General features: G+C 53.8%; 2 protein-coding genes across 3 annotated transcripts; both read left to right on the top strand.

The window, feature by feature from the left end:
- Positions 1-13,997: 13,997 nt before the first annotated feature.
- TEKT2 (tektin 2) lies at positions 13,998-17,632 on the top strand. 2 transcript variants are annotated; one of them, XM_072723849.1, is made up of 10 exons: positions 13,998-14,136; positions 14,566-14,903; positions 14,995-15,120; positions 15,291-15,496; positions 16,217-16,360; positions 16,435-16,549; positions 16,651-16,758; positions 16,843-16,986; positions 17,131-17,210; positions 17,337-17,632. In XM_072723849.1, exons 1-10 carry the CDS (start codon positions 14,001-14,003, stop codon positions 17,548-17,550), a joined length of 1,611 nt encoding a protein of 536 aa, XP_072579950.1. In that variant the 5' UTR covers positions 13,998-14,000; the 3' UTR covers positions 17,551-17,632. The 2 variants fall into 2 exon arrangements, with proteins under 2 accessions (XP_072579950.1, XP_025847538.1); XM_025991753.2 differs by lacking the exon at positions 13,998-14,136 and having other exon boundaries at positions 14,483-14,903.
- Positions 17,633-18,473: 841 nt separating this feature from the next.
- ADPRS (ADP-ribosylserine hydrolase) lies at positions 18,474-23,831 on the top strand. The gene is made up of 6 exons (XM_072723848.1): positions 18,474-18,731; positions 21,300-21,396; positions 21,574-21,781; positions 21,901-22,085; positions 22,402-22,502; positions 23,063-23,831. Exons 1-6 carry the CDS (start codon positions 18,521-18,523, stop codon positions 23,353-23,355), a joined length of 1,095 nt encoding a protein of 364 aa, XP_072579949.1. The 5' UTR covers positions 18,474-18,520; the 3' UTR covers positions 23,356-23,831.
- The last annotated feature ends 806 nt before the right edge of the window (positions 23,832-24,637 follow it).

The following is a 24,637-nucleotide window of genomic DNA, read 5'->3' as shown; positions in this document are numbered from 1 at the left end:
ATTATTTTAGAACTCCAAGAGTGTGACAGTTTCATATAAATAATGTTATCCGTTGTCCTGAATCTGGTCCAAGGGAACCAAGTATAAAGGTTTTATTCAGTAAAGTATCTAGGTAAATGCTCACCAAATGTATTTTGTAAGTTTGAAAAATAAATTTTTAACAAAATTAACCCTTTCAGTTCTCAGCTGTGTTTAAGGTAACCTAGAAGGCACATAAAACAGCAAATCTGCTCAACTTCTGAACAAGAGTATAGGGTATAGTTGCGAGTGCCCGAAGACAAAGGTAACTTGCCAGGGAATTACATATCATTGGCTACCTTTTTTTCTTTTCTCAGCATAGATTGACCCCTCTGTAAATATCTGTTGGCATCATTTTCCTAATTAATATTTATTAAAGAAGACTGCTTATATATAAAAGGAGAGACAAGTCACCATGGAAATTAGTTTAAGATAAAAATAGTGATTATATCTGTATGTTTAGGGAAATTCTTTTTTAGGCACCAAGAAATATTTTAAGTGATTCTCTCTCTCTCTCTCTCTCTTTTTTTTTTTTTTTTTTACCATGGGGAGAAACTATGAAAAATGATGACAGTACATCTAAAAGGGTATGGTCACTTAATTAAGAATGCAACGTGCAAAATTGGGCTTTGGAGGAAATAAGCAATATAAAGGGTAGTAGCAGAACCATTCAGACTTAATCTACCAGAAAACAGGTTTCCCCTGGACTGTTTACTAGTACTAGTAAACAGCAGTAAATGATCACCTAACCAGTTCTTGCTTGTGAATTTGGTGAGCATTTCTCCAGAAAAGAATACACTAAAAACAAAAAACACCACACCTCAGTAACCTTGTATGCTGCATTATGTAATAATGATAGTAAAATTATATCAATTGTTTGGAGTGTACTGTGTCTGTTTGCAAATATACGTGCACATTAAACTTTTTCATTTTTTATAATGTCTTAATAGCAATTATGAGTTTATTTTTTTAATATTAATTTTTCTATTGTGATGTTTATATTTATTGGCAATTTGTGTGCAACTTTTATATTTTGCTTAGATGTTGGTTTTAAGGTATTTTATTTTTATAGATATTTCTAGCTTTTTCTCTTTCTTTGTAATATTAGCAAAGATTAAGATGGAATGTTAATATACCAACCAAACTACTAATTCCATAAAGTCTAGAGTTTGGATTTTTACCAATAAACCGTTAACACTATTTTCTAACTTAGAATATTTAATGTTTATATAGTGGGCATTAAAGACAGTCTTTAGACAGATTTCTAAATGTGGAGGGGAGGTGGGGCTTTTCTGTAAATCAGCTTTCTTTCCCTTAAGTAGCAAACTAACACTAACCAATTGGATTTATTTTACCTAATCTGCAGTTTGGGGGCAGCTTGTCAAATAAATGATTGTTAAATTTATTTTTTTAATTTGAACAACATTGAAACTACTTAAATAGTCACATCATCCAGCATTAGGATTATGATGTTTTTATAGACCTGGGAAACATAAGAAATGATCGCAAAGTCATTGATAATTGACTTTGAAATGAGATTTCCTCCACGCTCCCATAATTACAGTAAATGAGAGATTTGCGACCTTGATTGTTTGCCTAGCATACTTTCAAAGTTGATTCAACCCTGAGCATCAGTGAAGAAACAGGCATCCGGGTAGAAGAGCAGATAGACTGAGTAATACCGTATTTCAGTGAATTAAAAAATCTAAGTAATAACTTATGGATGCAATTAGAAGACAGTGAAAAATATTGATTGTAAAATATTAATTTCAAGCAATTGTGGTCACTCCAGTTTGCTAGTGAATAGATAAGATTATTTGTATTACAGTGCACACTAACTTTTTACAAAGGCATGTGAAAAGAGTGAATTCTCTTAAGTAAAATATTTCCATAGTATTTTTACATTGTGGATTTGCTTGGTAAGCCACTTTTCTGTAAGAAATTAAAAGATGCATTTATCCCATCCTCTTGAGCTTTAAATTCTAAATTATCACGGCTCAGTGTATGACATTTTGCTGTACTATATTCTTTCTGCTGAGGGGGTAAATGAGAAAGTTTCAAGTAATTATAATTGGGAAAATGTTATTTTTATATTATGTAAGATTTTTAAACTTAAAGTGAATCAGTATATGATGTCATATAGACACTAGTCATGTATTTTCTGCATTTTTGCCAGTTACAGTAGTTTTGGTTTTGTTTTTCTGAGTTTTTTTTTTTTTTTTTTTTTTTTATGTACTATTCTCAGCTACTTCCTTCACCCCCACATTAAGTATTAATTGAAGACTGGTACTCTGGTTATAGGAATTTGTTGCTACTAAGTATGTTTCAAGCAGTCAAGGTATATTTTTGTTGCAAGTATATGACACCTCTTGAGGATATTTATTGTGCTTATAACATTAATAGTTTTATTCATTATGTTTCAACATTGTTCTAGGTTGACAGGCATGTAATTCTTGCAGGCCAACATTTTAAGGCAAGCTTGAGTAGAAATAGACCTTCATTTCTTTTTTTTTTTTCCTTCTGAAAATTCATAGGAACCTGACACATAGAGCTTATTTTTCTCTTTTAACTGTTGGCTCCATAAATCAAGGAGTACTTGGCATCAGTTCTGAATTACCACAGTGAAGTACTTGGTGGCTTGTTCTTGTTTATAGTCCACCTCCTAAGAAAGAAATAACTTGTGCAGTAAGTAATGGCTCATCCTAAAAAAGAACTGTCGTGAACAGTCCTATATGAGTAGAAAACAGATGGATGTGTTGGTCATTAGAACTTTGCTAGTTTGGGTTTTATTATTTCCAAAAATTAACTGTTCGCATCTATAATTTTATGTTTGAAGTTTAACAGGCTGTGGCCAGAGATTAGAGAAGGCAATTACTCTGGTATTCAATGCCTAAAACTTTCCATTCTTATTTATTCCATGCTTTAATTGGAAGATTCCTTAATTTGGGCCTTTAATAATATTTTTAGAACCAAACAAGGAAAAACTTTTTCTACTAAATCTTGCAGATGTGACTATCTTTATTCTAAGAACCTGTGGAAACAGGAGGTCTTTGTAAAGAAATGAACTGGTGGCATTGTGAGCTGTGTGTAGCGAGGGAACGTGGGAAAGGCTTCTCTCCTGACACGGCTGTAGGTTTCTAAGGATGTCATATTTCCCTAGTTCTCACAACCACACTGTAAAAGAGGGATTTGCTCTCTATGAACCTACAGAAGAGACCTGAGAAGAGTTCCTTGTAACCTAAATTGATCTGCTGCTGTTGTCCCAGACCTAAAGCTGCATCTCTTCTCGTTAAGTCAGAGAAGTCTTGAAAGTTGCTTCTGAATTTATAACCAAGAAATTAAGTGGAGTCTTTATCCTTAAATAGAGCCTTGGCATCGCTACCGATATGGCTTTTCCCTTTGCATAGAAAACGCCCAACAGGCCTTTCCAGACAAGGTAGCCTTTCCTGCAAAGAAAATGTTTTTGGTGAAAGATTTGAGGGAAACACAGATACGTTGTAATGAAGGGGAATCTTGCTTCACATGGTTCAGCCAGGTTAGTGGATGCAACTCGCGCCCAGGTTGCTTAACAAGAGGAAGCTTTGGGTTTGGTAGCAACACACTCGGATCTCCAAAGGTAATGAACGGCAAATAGCTCTGTTTAAAGAAGGGGAGTGATCCCAGATTATTGGAGACAGCCCTGCAAATGTGCATGCGCTTTTTCTGACTCACACCAGGAATAAGTAAGCATTACGAGAAACTCTATCCCTGAAAGAAGATTCTTAAGATGTTTTCCAGGGGCTTTCTCATTTCTTAGCCTAGGGTGTAACCCCTTTCTCCTCTTTAAAAAAGGAAAAGGGAAAGCATTTAAAAGTCATTTGTACAGAATTCCACTATGAGTAAACAACAGTCTTTTAAATATTTGGGGAAGGAGGATCACACACCACAAGTTATAGGTTGGTTGAGAGACTGAGTGCTTTTTTCATATTTGGGTTCCACAGTCTTTCCTTTGAACGTACCATTCCTTGTTCTGCTTGAGCGCCATCCATTCTGTTTTGTGATATAATCGATGTTTTATGCCATTGATGAACTGTGTGATTCTCTCCCCACCCTGACCCATATTCATTCTCCTTCTCTTTCAAAAATAAGGGGGAGAAATAAATAAAAAAAGACAATGTAATCAGTATCTTTAGAATGTAACTTTGGTGTACAGATGGAAACTCTTAACTTCGTACAGTGAGGATTAAGATCGAAAGTGTTAATGCTGCAGATATGATCTGTAGCCATAATTTATTTTTTTGCTAGAGTGATAAAGTGAACAGGATATATATCAAAAATATGCTAAAGTGATAAAACTATTGAAAGAAATACTTCAACCAAAAAAAAAAAAAAGAAATACTTCAACCTTCTCTAACAGAGATCCCCATATTCTTAAGGCAAATTAATGTAGCTTCTGGTTTTCATGAATCAGACAGACTAAACTTTAAAATGCTTGTGATTTTTATTCTGACACGGCTTCTTAAACATATCAAAATTATATTCAACGAACACTTAAGACTCTACTCCTAATTTACGTGTTGATTTGTTCAGAGTTCAGTTACATGGATGCATCTCTCCCATAGGCCTCCTGGTGCGCACACAGTTCCATATATATAAAAAAAAAAAAAGTTTTAACTCAACCCAATTCGTAGTCAAGCCTGGGCTGTAAGGGAGAAAGTAGAAGCTATTTTGGAATGCAAGAACTCTCTAGAGGGTCGCCACTAGGAAAAGACTGTTGAGGGACGTGTTGCCTTTGAGAGCAGAAAGGGGGCTGGAGTGTAGGGCGAGCCCCTCGGTCTCTCCGGCCTCGTTCCCCCCGTACGAGGGTCGTGATCATGCCCGCCCTCACCTACCTCACCGAGTTGTAAGGATCGGGGGACGCTTGTGCCCGTGCTCGGGTTCTCCGGAGCCAGGGGCACCCAGCAGCGAGGGGCTCGCCTCCGCTTGGCCTCCAGCCGATGTCGGTCACGGCCGTGGGTCATCCTATCAGTCCTGGCGCCTGTGCACTTGCACGCGGACCCTGTCTGCTGCTCCCCGCCACATGCCCGGGCTGAGTTTTCCTCTAATAGTCCTGGGCAGAAGTATCCCTTCTAAAACCAAACTCCTTGTCGTGGTGCTATGGCAGGTACGATTGTATCTTGAGTTAGATTAATGTAGTAAAACCATCAGATGATCAGGTCACTCTGCCTGGGCCTTCGGGCGGGGCCTGTCGGGCCTGGGCACCTGCGGGGGGGCCTGGTCTGTAAGAGGGAGGGGGAGCGTCTCACTCGCTGGCACTCGAGCCTTCCTCTCTAACCACCGTGTCCGTAGGAGTTCAGCCTCAGGAGAAAGGTCTCCTTCATCCTAATTCCTTCTCGAGCCTCTGCGGGCTCTGCGGCGGCGTCTGGCCCTCTGGCCCTCCTCGGCACTCCCCCCCCCCCCCCAACACACTTAGACTGAGACAGGCCGACCGGGTTTCTACCGGGTTTCGGGAGGGAAGGGGCTCCTGATTCTAGGAAGTAATAAAGGGCACATGACCGCAGGTTGCGTAGGCAATTCCTTTTTTGCAACAGACAAGCTTGGGGGGTTTTGTTTGCTTTTTCGTTTGTTAAGGGGGAAAAAATGCATTTCAGGTGCACAGGGTGTGGACGCTTCAACTCTTACCCTAACCGGTAGGTGTTGACCTCGCCTCGTTGTGGCGCTTTCCCAGCTCTTCACTAGCATCGGGGGTACCAGCTCAGTTTTATAGGATAATGAGAATTACAGGTACCGAAAGGGAAAAGTTGGGGGGATCCGGGCTTAGAAAATGAACGCAAAGTCCGCCTCGCTGAGTGACACAGCTGAGGACACGGGTACATCAGGAATACTGGCAATGAAGCAATTTGTGCCCTAACGCGTCGCTTTCGTGTCTTCTCAGTTACGGGGACACCCATAAAAGTATTACTGCATCTTGTGAGTGAAGATCGTTCTTGCAGCCTAGTATATGGATGCGTCCGTAGGCCGTGGGAAGCGGTGGGGGTGTGTGGGGGGCGTGTGTGTATAAACTATGTTTATAACACTGTGTATTACATAAATTTATATAGAAAAAAAAATAATGTGTTTCTTTCGTGTTTGGGGGACTAAAATTGTAATATAACCATCCCAGTGTAATCTGACAACTCACTCTAGAGAACATTTATATCACACACAAATGCACACCCTTAAAGCGTTGCTAACTGCTCCCACTTCAGATAATTGCTGCTTTTTTTAAACCCTAAGTAATGGAGAAGGAAATAGCACTCTTTTTAAAGGGGGCTTTTCTGAAAAAGTAAGATGTAAATAAATATAGGACATGTGGGGAGGGTGGGACCACCTGCAAATGTCCTGCAGATGGACAAATAGCCTTTTAAATTTTACTTTTTAACCATCTTGACCATGTGTGCCTATTTGTATTACAGATGATGTGAACTATTTTTGGGGGTTGATATCAGTATGTTTTGAAACTGAATGATTACACAAAATCAGAGTAACCTCTCTCTCCATCCTCCTTTTCCACACTAACTATTCTTGCCAAATATTTCTGCTGAAACCAAGGTCCAGCATGGGAAAATGATGGACTCTCTCAAACCACCTTCCTCCTCTTCCCCATCCTGTCTTACACCTGGTCTGGCCTTAGATTTTTTTGTTGGCTTTTCATAAATAACAACTTACTGTCCTAATACAAAGACTGCAGAATTTCAAAAATGTTTATAAGCCTTTCTTTGTTAATGTTTGGTTACACAGTTAACACCAGTTCAAACAATGGGGTCTAAATCTGTAACATGCTCTAAGACCAGAGAAGACGCTGAACAATACGCAACGTGACGGCCACGTTTTATTAAGAGGGAAGTGGAGGTGGGAGCGGACTACGATTTATGTAATCGGTGTGTAATCGGAAACACCAAACGCCGGATCCTATCACTGTGTACTTGGGGGCCAGGCTTCGGGTTTGGTTGTCATTTTAATTCCTTGAATACTATAATCATGATGAGCAGAAGGCAAATAAAGTTTTTAAACAAAAGTGCTTTTTTCGGTAATTAAAGTTTGGTAGCAAATTTTCTACTTTCAGTTAACAGTTACCTTCCCCCCCCACCAAAAAAAATATGACTACAAAATACTTATGGTTGAGATTGAGAAGCTTGAAGAAGATGCTTTTTAAGCAGTTCGGTCACTTACAATATTTTCTGTTAAAGAAATTGTCATAATTCTTCTTGAGCCAAACTGTCACTAAAATGCCCCGTGACAGAACCACTCCTCTCTTTCTGCCGTTCTGCACATTGGAAGGGTTCTGTGTTGTATTTGTTTTTAATCCTTAATTTAAAAAAAAAAATAATGATGATCATAGTTTTAGTGTTGCTTAGCTTCAGTTTGAAGTGTAAATTTCACTAATAATTGCAATAAAAAGAAAAGCTTTGCTCCAAACTGTGTGTCTGGTCATCCTTACAGCTCCTCTGGCTCAGGTACAGGGAGGCGACCTGTGCGGTGGCCACGATCAACACCTGCACAGTCACACAGTCCTGCCCCGAACCCTGACTGCGTGACCCCCCGCCACCCCAGCCCCCCAGGCAAGTTCCTTGGTGCTTCTAAGGCTCAGTTTCCTCCATTAAAAGGAGACACTAGTAGGGCTGTTGGGACAGGAAATGAGAGCGTCCCTTTGAGGATGTGCTCCTCCCCTGGGGACAGCTCACTACTCGGAGGCCGTCACGCAGCTCCTGAGCTGGAGGTCATGAGTTTGACCCCCGTGGTGAGCACGGAGCTTTGAAAAGAAGAAAGGCTTGTCCCTTCATAATTTCCACTGAGCCTATTTGTCTTCCAGAAAATCCTTTCCTCCTAACGTGTATTCCCCACCCAGCCTTCTCCCGGGGACACGTCCCCAGACTCTGTACGACCTCAACGGTACACTTTGTGATCTTGTCACCAACACCAAGAAGAACTAGTTGGCTGACCATCAGATGCTGGTGGGTGGTGGGTTTTTAACTCTAAGGTGTCAGTTGATCAGTTTGACGATCAATTGAAGAGAATCCACCCTAATGTCAGCCTCTGCCCAGTAACTACGCTGGTATTGAAAAATTGCAAAAAATCAATAATTATACCCAAGTGCATACAGGTCAATGGGGGAAACTGGTACAACAAGGACTCCGAGACCATGCTCTGAAAAATCAGAGGCTTTCCCACAACACGGGCAAGGGTAGGAAGAAGCAGGTGCAGGCCCACAGCCCACTGCTCTGACGGTTACGAAGGCTCCAAACGGATAGAATAAACCAGTTCCACTGGGCTCAGCGGCTTGAAGCTTTCTTCGTAGAAAAGGGTCCTCAGGGCCCCACGTCTAAGCGCAGGAGCCAGGAGCCACCCAAAGGAGAGTTCCGCGGCCCACGCCTCTCGAGCTCTCAGTTCTCGTGGTTTCCGTGTTGCCCGATCATTTGACAGATTCCTCTTGGCTGTTGAGACCTGCGTACCTTGCAGAGGCTTTTAGAAAATTAAGATTTATCGGTCAAGGGATCCCTGGGGGGCTCAGTGGTTTGGCACCTGCCTTCGGCCCAGGGCGTGATCCTGGAGTCCTGGGATCGAGTCCCCATCGGGCTCCCTGCATGGAGCCTGCTTCTCCCTCTGCCTGTGTCTGCCGCCACCCCCCCGACCCCATCTCTCATGAATAAATAAATAAAATCTTAAAAGAAAAATTTATCGGTCAATGCCAGGAAAGGATGTGATCATTTTTACCATATTTGCTGTTTTTATCATTAAAGAGGACAAATCTAGGGGAGGTGGGTGGGGAGTCTTTATCATTAAAGAGGACAAATCTAGGGGGTGACTGGGTGACGGGTACTTAGGGGGGCACTTGATGGGATGAGCACTGGGTGTTATTCTATATGTTGGCAAATTGAACACCAATAAAAAATAAATTTATTTAAAATAAACAAATAAATAAAGGGACAAACTTTAGTCTTACCTGCAGGAGGAAGATGATTCTTTGCCTACCTTCCATCACTTTTGTTACTTCTACAATCTCCACAGTTTTATAAAGATCTTTGCAATGCTTTTATAGAGCAGCACTTTTCTCATATTTGTCTCTACTAAAATAGTTCCTGGGGATCCCTGGATGGCTCAGCGGTTTAGTGCCTGCCTTCTGCCCAGGGTGTGTCCTGGGGTCCTGGGATCGAGTCCCACATCGGGCTCCCTGCATGGAGCCTGCTTCTCTCTCTGCCTATGTCTCTGCCTCTCTCTGTGTGTGTGTCTCTCATTAATAAATAGAGTCTTTAAAAAATAAGAAAGAAAGAAAGAAAGAAAGAAAGAAAGAAAGAAAGAAAGAAAGAAAGAAAGAAAGAAAGTAGTTCCTGGTAAGAATAATGCTTGGATTCAAAAAGTGTTTGTAAACAAAACTGACACATTAGAGGCTTAGGATCACGAAGCCTAACATGACATCTGATTCTCAACTGAAACAAAACCGTTAACAGACTTTTTTACTAAGTGATTTAGAAATAGCCCAAAGTACTTGAAACTGCTAAACATACAGTATCACTCATATCTTGCTAAATGCACATTCTCTTGCAAAAAACCAATACCAAAAACAAACCATAGGAAGGGTTTTGGGGTTTTTTTGGTACCCCAGGTAGGACCATAGGAATAGTTCTGCTGCTGCCCCAGACAGGATTTCAGTAACCACCATCGTTCACACATAATTCAAAATGTTCTTCGTATTTTATGCAAATGTAACATTAAGGTTGTATAACCATCTTTACATATTTTGTTTTACGAGTCTAAGTTTTCTTTTTTTTTTTAATTATTTTTTTTTTAATTTTTATAGTCACAGAGAGAGAGAGAGAGAGAGAGAGAGGCAGAGACACAGGCAGAGGGAGAAGCAGGCTCCATGCACCGGGAGCCCGACGTGGGATTCGATCCCGGGTCTCCAGGATCGCGCCCTGGGCCAAAGGCAGGCGCCAAACCGCTGCGCCACCCAGGGATCCCGAGTCTAATTTTTCTAATTTATTTTTGTACTTTCATAAAGATTTTAGATTACAAAAGTTTGCCATCGGTGGTATCCCTTTGAATAGTATTTTTCAAAATCTAGTAGGAGGTGCTGTCTAAACCTTTAATACAAAACTATGACTAGTGTCTATGTTAAGTCCCTTTAGATATTTGAAAATCTGCATTAAAAACCTAACATTTTACTTTGAATACGGCAAGCTACTTTCCATTCATTTTATTATTTTTTTTCTTTCCATTCATTTTAACTGAAAGGTTTGTCTTTCTTATGCAAGAAGAGTAGCCTCTGAAGATAAGAGAAAAATCAAGGGGGAGGGGGGACAAAAATTGTTTCAACCTCCAGGGCAAATGTGCTGGGAGCAGCAGCCACTTGACTACCGTGCTGTGCAAAACCCACAAGTGCAAGACCAGCTGAAAATAAACTGGAAAAAAGGCCAGAGTCAAGCAGGTCCTTTTGGAGAATATGTACAAAGGAAGAAAAAGATACCCAGTGTGAGGGGATCCCTGGGTGGCACAGCGGTTTGGCACCTGCCTTTGGCCCAGGGCACGATCCTGGAGACCCGGGATCAAATCCCACGTCGGGCTCCCGGTGCATGGAGCCTGCTTTTCCCTCTGCCTGTGTCTCTGCCCCTCTCTCTCTCTGTGTGTGACTATCATAAATGAATTTAAAAAAAAAAAAAAAAAAAGATAGCCAGCGTGAGAGAGATCAAGTATTTCCACCACTTTGGGTAAAAAAAAAAGGAAAAGAAAAAAGACAGGGGGTCCCTGACTAGCTCAGGCTGTACGTAGAGCACCTAACTCTGGTTCACGCCCCACGTTGGACATAGAGCTTACTTTAAGAAGAAAAAAAAAGTACTTTACTCTGGGACAACAGTACCCAGCCCTGCTGGCAAACAACTCTTACATAAAACCTCGAGATCTTCCACCAGACTTCGGAGGACGGTTACTCAACTGTGCTTAGCCAAAGCCAGGTCCAATTTAAAGCAAAATCTTCATGTGACACCAAGTTGTCGTTGCTTGAAAAAACATGTTCACAAGCACGGCTGTCACATTTCTAAAACTGCGGTTCCCGGAGGGAAGGCCAGGCCTGCACTAGAGACCTCGACTGGGGTCTTCGCCCCCACGTGCCCTGCACATCGGCCATCGAGGACTTCACTGTGATTATCCGTGCAAGACCACGAAGACCGAAAAGGGAAAAAAAATTGTCTTCACATTTGTACTTTGTTTTTCCGCTTAGAAGGGAAGAAAGGCTGAAATAGAACAGCTTTTATTTAGGATGTTCAGTTTGGTATTTCTGCATATTGGAAACAACTGATTTTTCACACGCTGCTAAATAGAAAAGGAGGAACGAAATAATCGCTCATCCTGTGAATTGTCTTTACGCCCATTTTCCTGTGAGGTTTAAATTAAATGGAAAACGGGCCCCTGGGTGGCTCAGCGGTTGAGGGTCTGCCTTTGACCCAGGTCATGACCCCAGGGTCCCGAGATCGAGTCCCCTCCCCGCGGGGCACCTGCTTCTCCCTCGGCCTGGGTCTCTGCCTCTCTCTCTATGTCTAACATGAATAAATAAATAAATCTTAAAAAAAATTAAATAGAAAGCAACCTCAAGTCAACTCTAAAATGGGAACTGCCGTTTTGTCAGAGATTGGCCACTTGAAAAAAGTAGGAAGCAGAAGAAAAACTAATTTACGTGAAGTCTCTCCAGGGACCAGGAAATTACCGGTCAGGGGGAGCGACCGTCAGGGCTGGGGGTCAGTCTACATGGCGGATCGGGACACCCGGAGCCAGCGTCCAAGGCCACCTGCAGGGGCGCTGGGTGGCGGTCCCCCTGCGGGCGCCAGGTCACCATGGCCCGAGCCCAGCCACCAACCTGCAGGCCAAGGCCTTCTCGGCCTCGGCCCGTTGGACACAAGTCGTGCCTCTCGGAGGAGCCCGATCAGGAGCCCGATCGTGGAACTCACCAAATTAGATCATCTGACACTTCCTGCGGGGAGGAAACTGAGAACAGAGAAGATACATATTATCACACTTCACAGATTTTGAAAGAAAATGGCTTGTTGCTGCCAAGGCCCTGCGCTCTCCCTGGGCTGAATCTCAATCACTTAAGAAAAAGAAAAGTTGTCAGTTCAATTTCTTCTCTCTCGAGGTTTTCTCTTTTTCTTTCTCCCCTCCCCCCCTCCCCCCCAGTTTAAAAAATGTCTCGCTTTGGGCGCCTGGGTGGCTCAGTCCATTAAGCGTCTGCTTGGGGCTCAGGTTGTGATCCCCGGTCCTGGGTTCAAGGCCCGCACTGGGCTCGCTGCTCAGCGGGGCGTCTGCTCCCGCCTCTGCCTCCACCCCTCCGTCCTGCTCATGCTCAGGCTCTCTCTCAAATAAATAAATAAAATCTTTTTTTAAAACGTCTTGCTTCAGGCAGTCCGGGTGGCTCAGCGGTTTGGCGCCGCCTTCAGCCCAGGGCGTGATCCTGGAGACCCGGGATTGAGGCCCACGTCAGGCTCCCTGCATGGAGCCTGCTTCTCCCTCTGTCTGTGTCTCTGCCTCTCTCTCTCTCTGTCTCTCATGAATAAATAAATAAAATCTTAAAAAAAAAAAAAAGTCTTGCTTCATGGTCTAGACCTCTAGTATCCCTTACAAGCCATGAGAATGCTGATGGGGTTCGTAGATTCAAGCCTACCCGGCCAGACTCACGCCAGGCAAGCTCATCCCCTGCCTTATGCTCCACGGTCGTGCGAGGAGTGACCGCTTCATCGAGGGCACAACCCCCACGGTAGTGCACCTTGAACGCTCAAACGATGTGCATTTCTGCCGGAAACTGAAGTGTAAGCCGCTGCTCAGACAGATGTGTGTCCCATTCAGGGATCCCCATGAGCAAATGGGGCTCTTTCTAGAAAAGTCCACCAGATGACCAGACGTCATCACAATCACTGAATACAGAGCTAAGGCTGCCCGCAAGCGTTTGTTAAAAATAAGTTTCCTGGGGCAGCCTGGGGAGGGCTCAGTGGTTTAGTGCCGCCTTCAGCTCAGGGCCTGATCCTGGGGTCCTGGGATCGAGTCCTGCATCAGCTTCCCTGCATGGAGCCTGCTTCTCCCTGTGCCTGTGTCTCTGCCTCTCTCTCGCTCACTCTGTGTCTCTCATGAATAAATAAAAAATAAATAAATAAAATCTTTAAAAAAATAAAAAAATATATATAAAAAACAAAAGTTTCGGGGGATCCCTGGGTGGCTCAGCGGTTTGGCACCTGCCTTTGGCCCAGGGTGCGATCCTGGAGTCTCAGGATCGAGTCCCACATCGGGCTCCTGGCATGGAGCCTTCTTCTCCCTCTGCCTGTGTCTCTGACTCTCTCTATCATGAATAATTAATTAATTAATTAATTAAAATAAAAGTTTCCTGGGACTCCTGGATGGCTGGCTCAGCGGTTAAGTGTCTCCCTTCGGCCCAGGGTGTGGTCCTGGAGACCTGGGATCCAATCCCATGCTGGGCTCCCTGCATGGAGCCTGTTTCTCCCTCCTCCTGTGTCTCTGCCTGTGTGTGTGTGTGTGTGTGTGTGTGTGTGTGTGTGTGTGTCATGAATAAATAAAATCTTAAAAAAAAAGGTTGGATTTGGTGATGTATGGACTCATTGAGTCACTATATCCTACACCTGAAACTAAGAGCGCTCTGCACGTGAACCCTAGAGGCATTAAGATAAAAAACCTAAAACAAGACAAAGAAAAAGGCTGGATCTTGAGCTTTGCTCCTGACCCCCCCATCCCCCCACTCCCATCCCCCATCCCCCTACCCCCCAACCCTCCTCCCCGCCCCTGGGGCTGCGGCCTCTCCCAAGGCCCTCTGCGTCCAGGGCAGGATGCGGGCTCTGCCGTAGTTTCTGGAAGGAGACCTGCAAGGCGTGACCCCGGGCGGGGGGTACTTTTTCTATGCACTATTTTTTTTTTTTTTTGCAATTTTTCTTTTTATACCGTGTCGAAGCACAACTGATATCAAAGCACAAATGTGCACCGTGTCAACGGAGCGGCCGCGAGCCCCGACATGCGCGTGTCCAACTGAAGCCTGCGGGGAGGGGGGGGGGGTTGCCTGGCAACCGGGACGCCCAACACGGCGCTGGGGACGCTGGACACCGGGCTCAGGTGAGACAAGAGCGGAGGGGCGGCGGGTCCCTCCCCCCTCCCTCCCCCTCCCCGCCCTGGCTGACCCTCACCCAGGGCGGTGACCCCGCGGACGGAGAGGACGCCCTGCTCCTGCCAGGGGGGACCCGCACACAGCCGCCCGCCCTCCTGGGGGGCAGATGGGGTCGGATTCAGCCCCCACCGCCCACCCCCGGGCCAATGCGCGTCCCCTTCCCGGAGGGAGAAGTGGCTCCGCCTCCAGCCCCAGGGTCTGCCCGAAGCAGGGAACCTGCAGCAAGACTTGGTCGCTGCAAGGAGGAGTGCCGACTGGGCCATTTTGCCCGGCACGCCCCCAGCCCCACTAAGGGCTTGGACACACTCACACACACTCACACACTCACACTCACATCCGGAGGGAGCCCATCGATCGTCCCCTTTCACCCCGGCCAGCACCTGCAGGTGGGCTCCGGAGCACTGCTGCTCCCACACAGGAGCAAGGCCAGGCTGTGCCCCCGGGGCCTGCAGGAAGGGGGCGGACCGCAGGTGAGCATCTCCTGAGGGGCGGCCTGCAGCCCCGTGTTCCCTCTCCTGCCGCCTTTTGTGACCGTGCCCTGTCCCTTGGCCCCCGCGCGATGGCCACACCGAGCTTCAAGCCCAGTCAACGGTTCCGGTTGCCAGACTGGCACACCAACAGCCACCTGCTGGCCACCAACGCTGAGCAACAGCGACAGGCTTCGCACCAGATCCGCCAGGAGGCCCGGGTCCTCCGCAATGAGACCAGCAACCAGGTTGGAGGCCAGGGGCCGGGGGTTGTGGCGCGGTGGGGGGGAAAGGCCCGTGCCCCGCAGCACTCTCTTTTTCCGGCTTTGTCTCTCCCAGACCATTTGGGACGAACATGACAACAGGACTCGGCTGGCAGAGAGGATCGACAGCATCAACCGCTGGAAGGAGACGCTGGACAAGTGTCTGACGGATTTGGACGCGGAGATCGATGCCCTGACACAGGCAGGGAGTCCGGGCTGGAGACCCAGCCGCCAGCACCTCCCCGCCTCCCCCCTGCACGGGGACCTGGGGGGGCGCATCCATCGAGTCACTCCACGGCCCTCTGCTAAGGCGGGGCTGGGCTGCTTCCCCGGGGATGGCCCCACCAGTGTCCCCGGCCCTCTCTTTTCTAGATGAAAGAATCCGCAGAGCAAAACCTGCAGGCCAAGAACCTGCCTCTGGATGTCGCAGTCGAGTGCCTGACCTTGAGGGACAGTCGGCGCGACATTGATGTGGTGAAGGATCCGGTGGAGGAAGAGCTGCACAAAGAGGTGGAGGTCATTGATGCCACCAAGAAGGCTCTGCAGCAGAGGATTAGCCAGGCCTTCGAGAAGCTCTGGTAAGGGGCAGCCCTCTTGGCCGCGTTCACCTGCACTTGAAGGCTTGCTTGTCATTTTTTTCTTTTTTTTTAAGATTTTCAAGTCTATTTATTAGAGAGAGAGAGCGCGCGCACGCGCAGGTGCAGGAGCAGGGGGAGAGGGGCGAGCCGACTCCGCGCTGAGCGAGGAGCCCGTCAGATCGGGACCCGAGTGAAATCGAGTCAGACTCCCAACCCCCTGCGCCCCAGGAGCCCCAGGCTGCGGGTCTCACGGGCGACACGTGTATTGTGGACAACAAGCAACTGGCTCTCAGGCTCCTCCTGACCCCGCTCTGCCCAGAGCCCAAACCCGATGGTGGCGCTTGTCCCACAGCCTAGTCGCAGGCTCAGAATGCTGCCCAGACCCTGCATTAGGCCACCGTTGTCTGTTTGTGCTCCTTGGTTTATTTAGTTGTTCATGAGACACGGAGCGAGGCAGAGAGCCAGGCAGAGAGAGAAGCAGGCCTCTCGTGGGGAGCCCGCGGGGGACTCGATCCCGGCCCGGGTCACGGCCTGCACGGAGGGCACAGGCCCCACTGCCCGGGCGCCCCTGGGCCACCTGCCCCCGCCTGCCCCCACCTGCCACCTCCCCTGTGTCCCTTCCCGGGAATGTGTCTGTGGGAGCGGGGCGAGCACGGCTGCGTCCAGGGCGCCCGGCTGGGGGTAGTGTCCCCACGCTGCGTGCCACCCCTGCGTCCCCAGCCTCCTGCAGGAAGCCCGCCAGCAGCTCAGCGCTGACCACCGGGACAAGGTAGAGACTCTGGACATCGACCGAGGCTGCCTGTCCCTCAGTCTCATGTCCCCCAACGTCACCCTGAAGGTCGATCCCACCCGTGTCCCCGACGGGTAAGAAGCCTGGGGGCCGTGGCCGTGTCCTGCCGGCCTCCTGGGCCCTGACCGCGTCCCCCCCCACCCTGCAGCTCCTCCACTCTCCAGCAGTGGGACGGCTTTAGCCAGTTGAACAGGAGCCGGGCGGAGGCTGAGATGAAAGCAGCGGTGGAGCTGCGGGAGGCCATGGCCCTAACTATCTCCCAGGTGACTCCCGGGTCCCCCGTGGGCCCCCTGCCCCAGCGCGGGCCATTCCTGGGGTGGCCCTGGCTCACACCCTCCGCTGGGCCGCCCACCCCATTCTCCAGACCAACAATGAGCTCGAAGCCCAGAGGGTGGCCACAGAATTCGCCTTCAGGAAGCGGCTGCGGGAGATGGAGAGAGTGTACGGCGAGCTCAGGTGGCAGGAGAAGAACGTGAGCCCAGTCTGCGGAGTCCCGGGCCGGGCGGGCTGCCACGTTGGGGATTGGGGGGGGCGACCGGTGCCTCTGTCCCCGCAGACCTTGGAGGAGATCTCCGAGCTGCAGGAGGACATCCGGCACCTGGAGAACGATCTGCGCAGAAAGTTCCAGAACCTGAAGCTATGCCACACCCGGCTAGAGTCCCGGACTCGCCGGCCCAACGTGGAGCTGTGCCGGGACCAGGTGCGCGGGGACCCCCTGGCTCGCGTCCTCAGGTCACTCCCCCTGCACCTGCTGCCGGCAGGAGCCCGGGTGCTGGGTGCTGGCGACGGGCAGTGCCGGAGGCACAGGGACTGCGCTGACCCGGCCTCCCCACCCGGCCTCCAGGCTCAGCACGGCCTCACTGACGAGGTTCACCAGTTAGAGGCAACCATCGCTGCGCTGAAGCACAAGCTGGCGCAGGCCCAGTAAGCTGGGGGGTGGGTGGGGGTGGGGGTGGGGGGAGACCCTGCCCCACGCGGGCTGCCTCCTGGCTCCCCCAGCCCCGACCTCGCGGCCTGCAGGGCTGATGGGACGCCGTGCCTCCTCTCCAGGGACGCCCTGGACGCGCTGCAGCGGCACCTGGCCAGGCTGCAGGCCGACCTCACGTGCAAGGCCAGCTCCATGCTGCTGGACGCCAAGTGCATGGACACCCGCCGCAAGCTGGCCACGCCGGCCGCGACGTTCGCGCCGCAGGTGGACACGTTCGCCCGCACCACGAACCGCACCCTGAGTCCGCTCAGAACCTGCCCGCTGGAGACAGTCTAGTGCGGGGTAGGGGGTGGGGGGGGTCACATCTAATAAATGTGCCGCCTCCTGCGCGCGAGGAGCTAGGAGCTCCCCAACCTGATGACTTCTCCGTCCCCAGGGGCCCCGGGCTCCGGCTCGGGCTCGGGCAGCAGCGCCGCCCCTCAGCAGCTCTGCGCCCCTGGAGCCTCTCGATGAGGCCGGGGGAGGGCGGCGCTGTGGGCAGGGGGAGGGGGGCGCTGCGGCTCCCGGCCAGGGGGCGGTGCTGTGGGCGGGGGGAGGGGGGGAGGCGCTGCAGCTCCGAGCCGGGAGGTGGCGCTGTGGGCGGGGGGAGGGGGGGAGGCGCTGCGGCTCCGGGCCGGGGGGTGGCGCTGTGGGCGGGGGGAGGGGGGAGGCGCTGCAGCTCCGGGCCGGGGGGTGGCGCTGTGGGCGGGGGGAGGGGGGAGGGGGGAGGCGCTGCAGCTCCGGGCCGGGGGGTGGCGCTGTGGGCGGTGGGGGGAGGCGCTGCGGCTCCGAGCCGGGGGGTGGCGCTGTGGGCGGGGGAGGGGGGAGGCGCTGCAGCTCCGGGCCGGGGGGTGGCGCTGTGGGCGGTGGGGGGAGGCGCTGCGGCTCCGAGCCGGGGGGTGGCGCTGTGGGCGGGGGGAGGGGGGGAGGCGCTGCGGCTCCGGGCCAGGGGGTGGCGCTGTGGGCGGGGGGAGGGGGGGAGGCGCTGCGGCTCCGGGCCGGGGGGTGGCGCTGTGGGCGGGGGGAGGGGGGAGGCGCTGCGGCTCCGAGCCGGGGGGTGGCGCTGTGGGCGGGGGGACAGGGGGGAGGCGCTGCGGCTCCGGGCCGGGGGGTGGCGCTGCGGCTCCGAGCCGGGGGGTGGCGCTGTGGGCGGGGGGGGGGGGGGGGAGGCGCTGCGGCTCCGGGCCGCGGGGCGGCGCTGTGGGGCGGCGGGGGCGGTGCCGTGGGGTGCGCTGGCCGCGCCGGAAGTGGCGACTGCTCGGCGCGGATGGCGGCGGCGGCGATGACGGCGGCGGGCTGCGCGGGGGCCGGGGCGGCCCGCTCCCTCTCCCGCTTCCGAGGCTGCCTGGCCGGCGCGCTGCTCGGGGACTGCGTGGGCTCCCTGTACGAGGCGCACGACACCGTCACCCTGACGTCAGTGCTGCGTCACGTCCAGAGCCTGGAGCCGGACCCGGGCTCGCCCGGGAGCGCGCGGACAGGTGGGCGGGGCCGGGCCACGTGGGGGCGGGGCGGGGGCGGGGCGGGGGCGGGGCTGAGACCGAGCCCCTCCGGCCCCGCAGGGTCGCCGGCCCGGGCCTGGCAAGCCGGTCCTCGGAGCCCCGCGAGCGGCCCCGGGCGTCCTTCTCGCGCCTGGCGCCGGGTCCGCCGAGTGCGCCGCTGCCCGCGGGGCCCAGGTCTCCCGAGTCAGCCCCGCCAGGCCGTCCTCCGCACACGGCCTCCCCGCCCGCAGCTCTGCCGTGATTTTCCTTTACCCTCAGGATAGAGCCAAATTCCTTCGCGCGTCACACCTGGCCGGCCGCGTCACACCTGGCCGGCCGACACCTGGCCCTCCGAGGCCCAGCTCTGCCCCGTGGTCCTGCCGGCTCCCCTGCAGCGGCCTGCTCTAGCCCAACCCGCGCCTGTGCAGCGCTGTCCCCGAGCCCGCTGCTCCCTCCGCGGCGCAGCCAGGTGCTCAGCCAGGTGCGCAGCCAGGTGCGCAGCCAGGTCTCGGTCTGCGGGGGTGGTTCTGCAGGTACCGCAGGAAGGAGGAGGGGCCGATGCTCAGAACCCGAGGAGCCAAAGGAGCCGGATCTGGGAAGGGTTGGAGAGGAGTTGGGGGGGGGGTCTGGGGATGCACAAAGCGGAGAGAAGGTGAAGGTGAGGCCCGGCCGCTGGTGTCCGCTGCAGGAGAGGGCCCGTCTGCATTCCGAAGGCCGTTTTCAGGAGGGTGATGAAGCCCGGGGTGGGACTTCGGTGGGCCTCGGAGCTCGCAGAGAAGGGATGTGGTTGGCATGGTTTGGCCTGATGGGAAGAGAGACCGGAGCCTCGGTTGAGGGAAAGGTGGGGGCATGGTCTTTTAATTTCCTCTTTGCTCTCACGTTGAGGGAAAAGTGTCTTAGGTTGATGGGTGATTTAGAACTTTGTAGACGCAAGTAGCGGGACACGCAGAACAAGCTAAGCAGAGAGAGATGGCGGTGACGACGGAACTGTGGCTTTACGTGGAGCTGAATCCCGGGGCTCGAGCCACGTCCTCAAGCCCCAGCTCCTCTCCTTACTCAGATGCACGTTCCCCCCCCCTCGGGCAGACCCTCCCCAGGGTGGCCCGAGCAGCTCCCAGCTCAGCGGCCAGCGGAGGACAGTCCGTCCTCAGCCTGGCCTGGCCCTCTGTCCACCCCCAAACACAGGAGGCCAGTGGATGTAACCCTCACGCCCTAGTCACGGCTGAGAATGGCCGAGGAATGGCCCCCCGGGGGCAAAGCAGGGTGCAGGGGCCAAAGAAGGGAGAATGTGTGCTACTTCACACGAGGAGAGGTTGAGGGCACAGGAGGCGGGAGGAAGAAAGAACCAAGTCCACCAGGGAGCTGGTGTGGGTGGGACTGGACCAGGGACTCCTGGGTCAAGGGGAGGCTGTGGATTAGAGGCCTGTCCACCCCTCTTCTAGAGAAGCCGGGATGGGGGCGTGGGAGCGGGGCCTAAGGAGGGCGCGTGATGGGAAGAGTTTAAATTTTTTAAAAAGTGGTTTCAGTTAAAATAAAAAAAAAAGAAGCTAGGATGGGAGTCTCCCACGAGTGAAAGAGAAAAAGCAGGGAAGGGGGCTTGCAGTCCAGAGAGGAGGGGTGGGGCCCACCAAGGGCTGCCGCCGCCTCTGCAGCATCTCTGCCGTCAGTAAAGCCAAGTCCCAGCAGCCCTTGCTGGCCCACGGCCTCCTCGGACATCTTGGCTCAGCCCCGTTGCCATGTCGCAAGGCCCAGGGCTGCACCCCCAGGCACCCAGGAGCAGTCCGTGCGGCTGGTTCTGGGGACGTGGAGGGGAGTAGTGGGATCCGAGGGAGGTGAGGACGGAGGGGCCTGTTGGGAAAGGGCTCTGGATGCCGAGCAGCAGGGCCGGCCTAATCCTGAAAGCAGCCGACACCTGAGTTTGGAGCCGCAGAGTGAGATGTGGAAATCGCTAGTCTGCTTATAGGAAGAATTTTCTGGGGTACCTGGGGGCTCAACGGTGGAGAATCTGCCTTCGGCCCAGGGTGTGACCCTGGGGTCCCGGGATTGAGTCCCACATCGGGCTCCCTGTAGGGAGCCTGCTTCTCCCTCTGCCTGTGTCTCTGCCTGTCTCTCTCTGTCTCTCATGAATAAATAAATACAATCTTTAGCAAAAAAAAAAAAAAAGAATTTTCTGGCTGTGCGAAGAGGCCAGTGGGGGTTGGGGGTGGTGCAGGAGGGCTAGGGTCACGCAGGCAGATGGGGGAAGACCAGGTTCCTTCGGGAGCCAGCAGGTCGGTGACCTGGAGTGGAGAGCTGCTGAAGCTCCCCAGGCCTGGATCCCAGGAAGTGGGGTGCCATGAGGGGCTGACGGCAGGCATCCCGGAGGAGGTAAAGAAAAGCGGGGGACTGGGGCACCTGGGCAGCTCAGCCAGTGGAGCAGGGACTCGATCTTGGGGTCGTGGGGTCACACCCCACTCTGCGTGTAGAGCTTGCTTTTAAAAAAGACGGACAAAGAGCAGGAGGCCAAGGCCGCCGCCTGGAAGCCCTGCAGTGTGGTCTCACGCTCGCCCCCCGCCCTTTTCCCCACAGAAGTCTTGTACTACACGGACGACACGGCCATGGCCCGGGCCCTCGTGCAGTCCCTGCTGGCCAAGGAGGCCTTTGACGAGGTGGACATGGCTCACAGGTGAGGATGCCCGTCCGGGGGGCGGGGGGCAGAGCAGGGGCAGTGCGTGCTGGGACCCCCCTCCCTCCGCAGGACACTGACACCCTTGGGGCTGCTGGGACAGGTCCCTGGGGTCCCCGAGCCCCCTGCCTCGATGCGCACCCTTTCCACCGCACTCCCGGCTCCCGGCTCCCCCAGGTTTGCTCAGGAGTACAAGAAAGAGCCCGACCGTGGTTACGGCGCCGGGGTCATTACCGTCTTCAAGAAGCTGCTGAGCCCCAAGTGCCGCGACGTCTTTGAGCCTGCCCGCGCCCAGTTCAACGGGAAGGGCTCCTACGGCAACGGGGGCGCCATGCGGGTGGCCGGCATCTCCCTGGCCTATAGCAGCGTCCAGGAGGTGCAGAAGGTAGGCCGGGCGGGCTGGCCTCTGGCTCCCACCTCCCCGCCGCCCCCTCCCCCTCGTCCCCCGCCCCGCAGCCCGGCTTCTGTGACAGCACGTCTCTGCCCCCACTGCCTCTGCCCTAGTTTGCCCGGCTGTCGGCCCAGCTGACCCACGCCTCCTCCCTGGGCTACAACGGCGCCATCCTGCAGGCCCTGGCTGTGCACCTGGCTTTGCAGGGGGAGTCGTCGAGTGAGCACTTCCTCGAGCAGCTCCTGGGCCACATGGAAGAGCTAGAGAGTGACGCGCAGTCCGTCTCGGATGCCAGGGAGTGAGCATGTGGGATGGAGCAAGCTGGGTGTCCGCGGGAGGCCTGCAGCATGGGGTCCTCGGGCATTGCCCCCATCCCCAGAACCTTCCCTTTTGTCACTGCAGACTCTTAGGAGGGGTGGGAGGAGCCCCTTGGCCTTGACTCCGCCCCGAGGCCCTTAGGGCAGCAGCAGATGAGAGGGCTCAGGCCTAGTCCTTCTGGCTTCTTGTCAGGACAGCTGTGCTGGCCACCAGCCTGATCCCATCCCCCCTGCGCCCCCTCTCTGCGTCCCCCCTGCCGCCTCCGACCTCGCTGACTCCTCACCCCTGACTCACAGGCTGGGCATGGAGGAGCGTCCCTACTCCAGCCGCCTGAAGAAGATTGGCGCTCTTCTAGAGCAGGACTCGGTGACCAGGGAGGAGGTGGTGTCTGAGCTAGGTGGGTAGCCCTTCCCCCGTCATCCTCCGGGCTCGTCCTGGGCTGGGGGACATGCAGGAGCCCAGAGGGTGCCCTTTCCCTCACTTCTTGCCCGAGGCTGTTGTGATCAGAGCCAGCCTGTGCAGCCCTCAGCAGGGCTGTGGGCACAGCGCCTCCGCGCCCACCGTCGCTCCTGGGCCTTACGGGTGAATGTCCCCGGGGATGGCCACGGGCCACGAGTTCTGGCAGCGGGTGCTGGTACCTGTGCTGGGTTCTGGGCACCATACAGGCGCCCTGCCCGTGGCCCGTTTCACCCCCACACCCGCCCTGAGTCTCTGCCTCTGTTCCTCCCTGCCCAAGGAATCCAATCCCAGAAACCGGAATCTTAGCCACGAGGGAACTTTCCTGGTCCCACGCTAAGGAGGGACAGCCAGGATTTGAACCTGGGTAGTCTGACTCTGGAGCCTGTGGTCTCCGTCACAGCCCAGCCTGAGCCTACCGCCTTGGGGCGTGGCCAGAAGCAGCCTGGGGACTTAGGGGGCGGGAGAGTGCAGGGTCCCCATACGGTGGCTTCCCCACAGGCAACGGCATTGCTGCCTTCGAATCTGTGCCCACCGCCATCTACTGCTTCCTGCGCTGCATGGAGCCTGACCCCGAGATCCCCTCTGCCTTCAACAGCCTCCAGAGGACTCTCATTTATTCCATCTCACTCGGGGGGGACACCGACACCATAGCCACCATGGCCGGGGCCATTGCTGGTGCCTACTATGGGATGGAGCAGGTGCCAGAGAGCTGGCAGCAAAGCTGTGAGGGCTACGAGGAGACTGACGTCCTGGCCCAGAACCTGCACCGCCTCTTCCAGAAGAGTCCGTGAGGGCCGCAGCAGCCGGGGCTCTGCCGCGCCCAGCAGGCCCGCCTCCTGCTCAGATCGGGGACACTGAGGTCCTGGCAGGGCCCCTGCAGTGCGGGCGGAGCTCGGCCCCAGGGCCGGGGCTAGACCTCGAGTGGAGGATCGCTGCCTCCCTGGAACGGGGTCGGGGTTCAGTGCAGAGCCTGGGGCCCACCCAGCTGCTCGGTGGACGGACGGATCAGGACAGAGTGGTTGTGGAAGGGAGCCCGCGGCGTTACCTGGCTTACGTGGGGGCAGTGAAGGGCAGAGGCACCGTCTCTCCCTGGCGAGATGTGGCCACCTTGCCAGAAGCGTGTCTTTGGGCAGAGCCCCCGCGCAGTGGGGTTTCGGGGTCCGGGAGGCTGGCACCTGCACCTGGTGGACCTACTGACACACCTGGCCCCGGTGTCAGCAGGGGCTGTCACCAGCCGAGGTCACAGCAATAAATGGTGACTCTGCCACTGCTGCCTGTTTCTCCTCTGCCCTGGACAGACGCTCCTCCCCCCGCCCCAGCGCACACCTAGGCCTTCTTGAACCCGGTACTCCACCTTCTCCTGCAAGCCAGGAACACAGGCCGGGCGTCGTGGCTGGGCAGGGCAGAGCCGGCTTGGGGCTGCTTCCTGGGGAGGTCGTCGCAGGTGGCCCGGTGGGCAGGACGAGCCTTGCGTCCCTGCTCTCAGGGGTGGACTTCTTCATAGGGTGCTCCCCAAATAGGCCTGGGCCCAGGTTCAGGGCCCCGGTCTCACCTGACTGCCTGCCCTTGGGTGAGGAGGTGAGGTGGGTGCATCGCGTCAGTGCCCTGCGTGGGCTGGCGGCGTGCGTGTGCTTCGTTCTGTGTCCTGGGCCCCAGGCAGGCCTTGGCCTGAAAGGAAGTGTTGCAGTGATTCGTCCGAAGCCAGGGACACCGAAGAGGAGGAGGCCTGTCCTCTCCACTTAATCCTCCGGCCACCTGGCGGCCTCCGCGGAGAGCGAGGCCCACGTGGCCCCACAGCCCGCCTGATGGGCACGCTGTGCTGCCGCCGGCCTGCCGGCTGGGCCGAAGCTAAGCTTCCAGGCCCGGGCTCTGCTCTTCGCGGCTGTGGGCTGGCGCGCTCGCCCAGCCAGCACCCCCACTCCTGCCGTGCGCATCCCCGCTCCCGGTTACAGATGCAGGATTTCATTCATAATTTGTATCAAGTGTTGAAACTTGCTCTCGGGCCCCTGAGCCTGCTGTCCTGCCCCGCTGCCCGAGAGCCAGCCAGAATATTCGGCGGGAGCGTGAACCACC

The sequence above is a fragment of the Vulpes vulpes genome, chromosome 10 (genome assembly GCF_048418805.1).
Source record: "Vulpes vulpes isolate BD-2025 chromosome 10, VulVul3, whole genome shotgun sequence".
In the NCBI taxonomy this organism is placed as follows: domain Eukaryota; kingdom Metazoa; phylum Chordata; class Mammalia; order Carnivora; family Canidae; genus Vulpes; species Vulpes vulpes.
The sequence above is the reverse complement of the archived record's forward strand: the minus strand, read 5'-3'. Positions and strand labels throughout refer to the sequence as shown.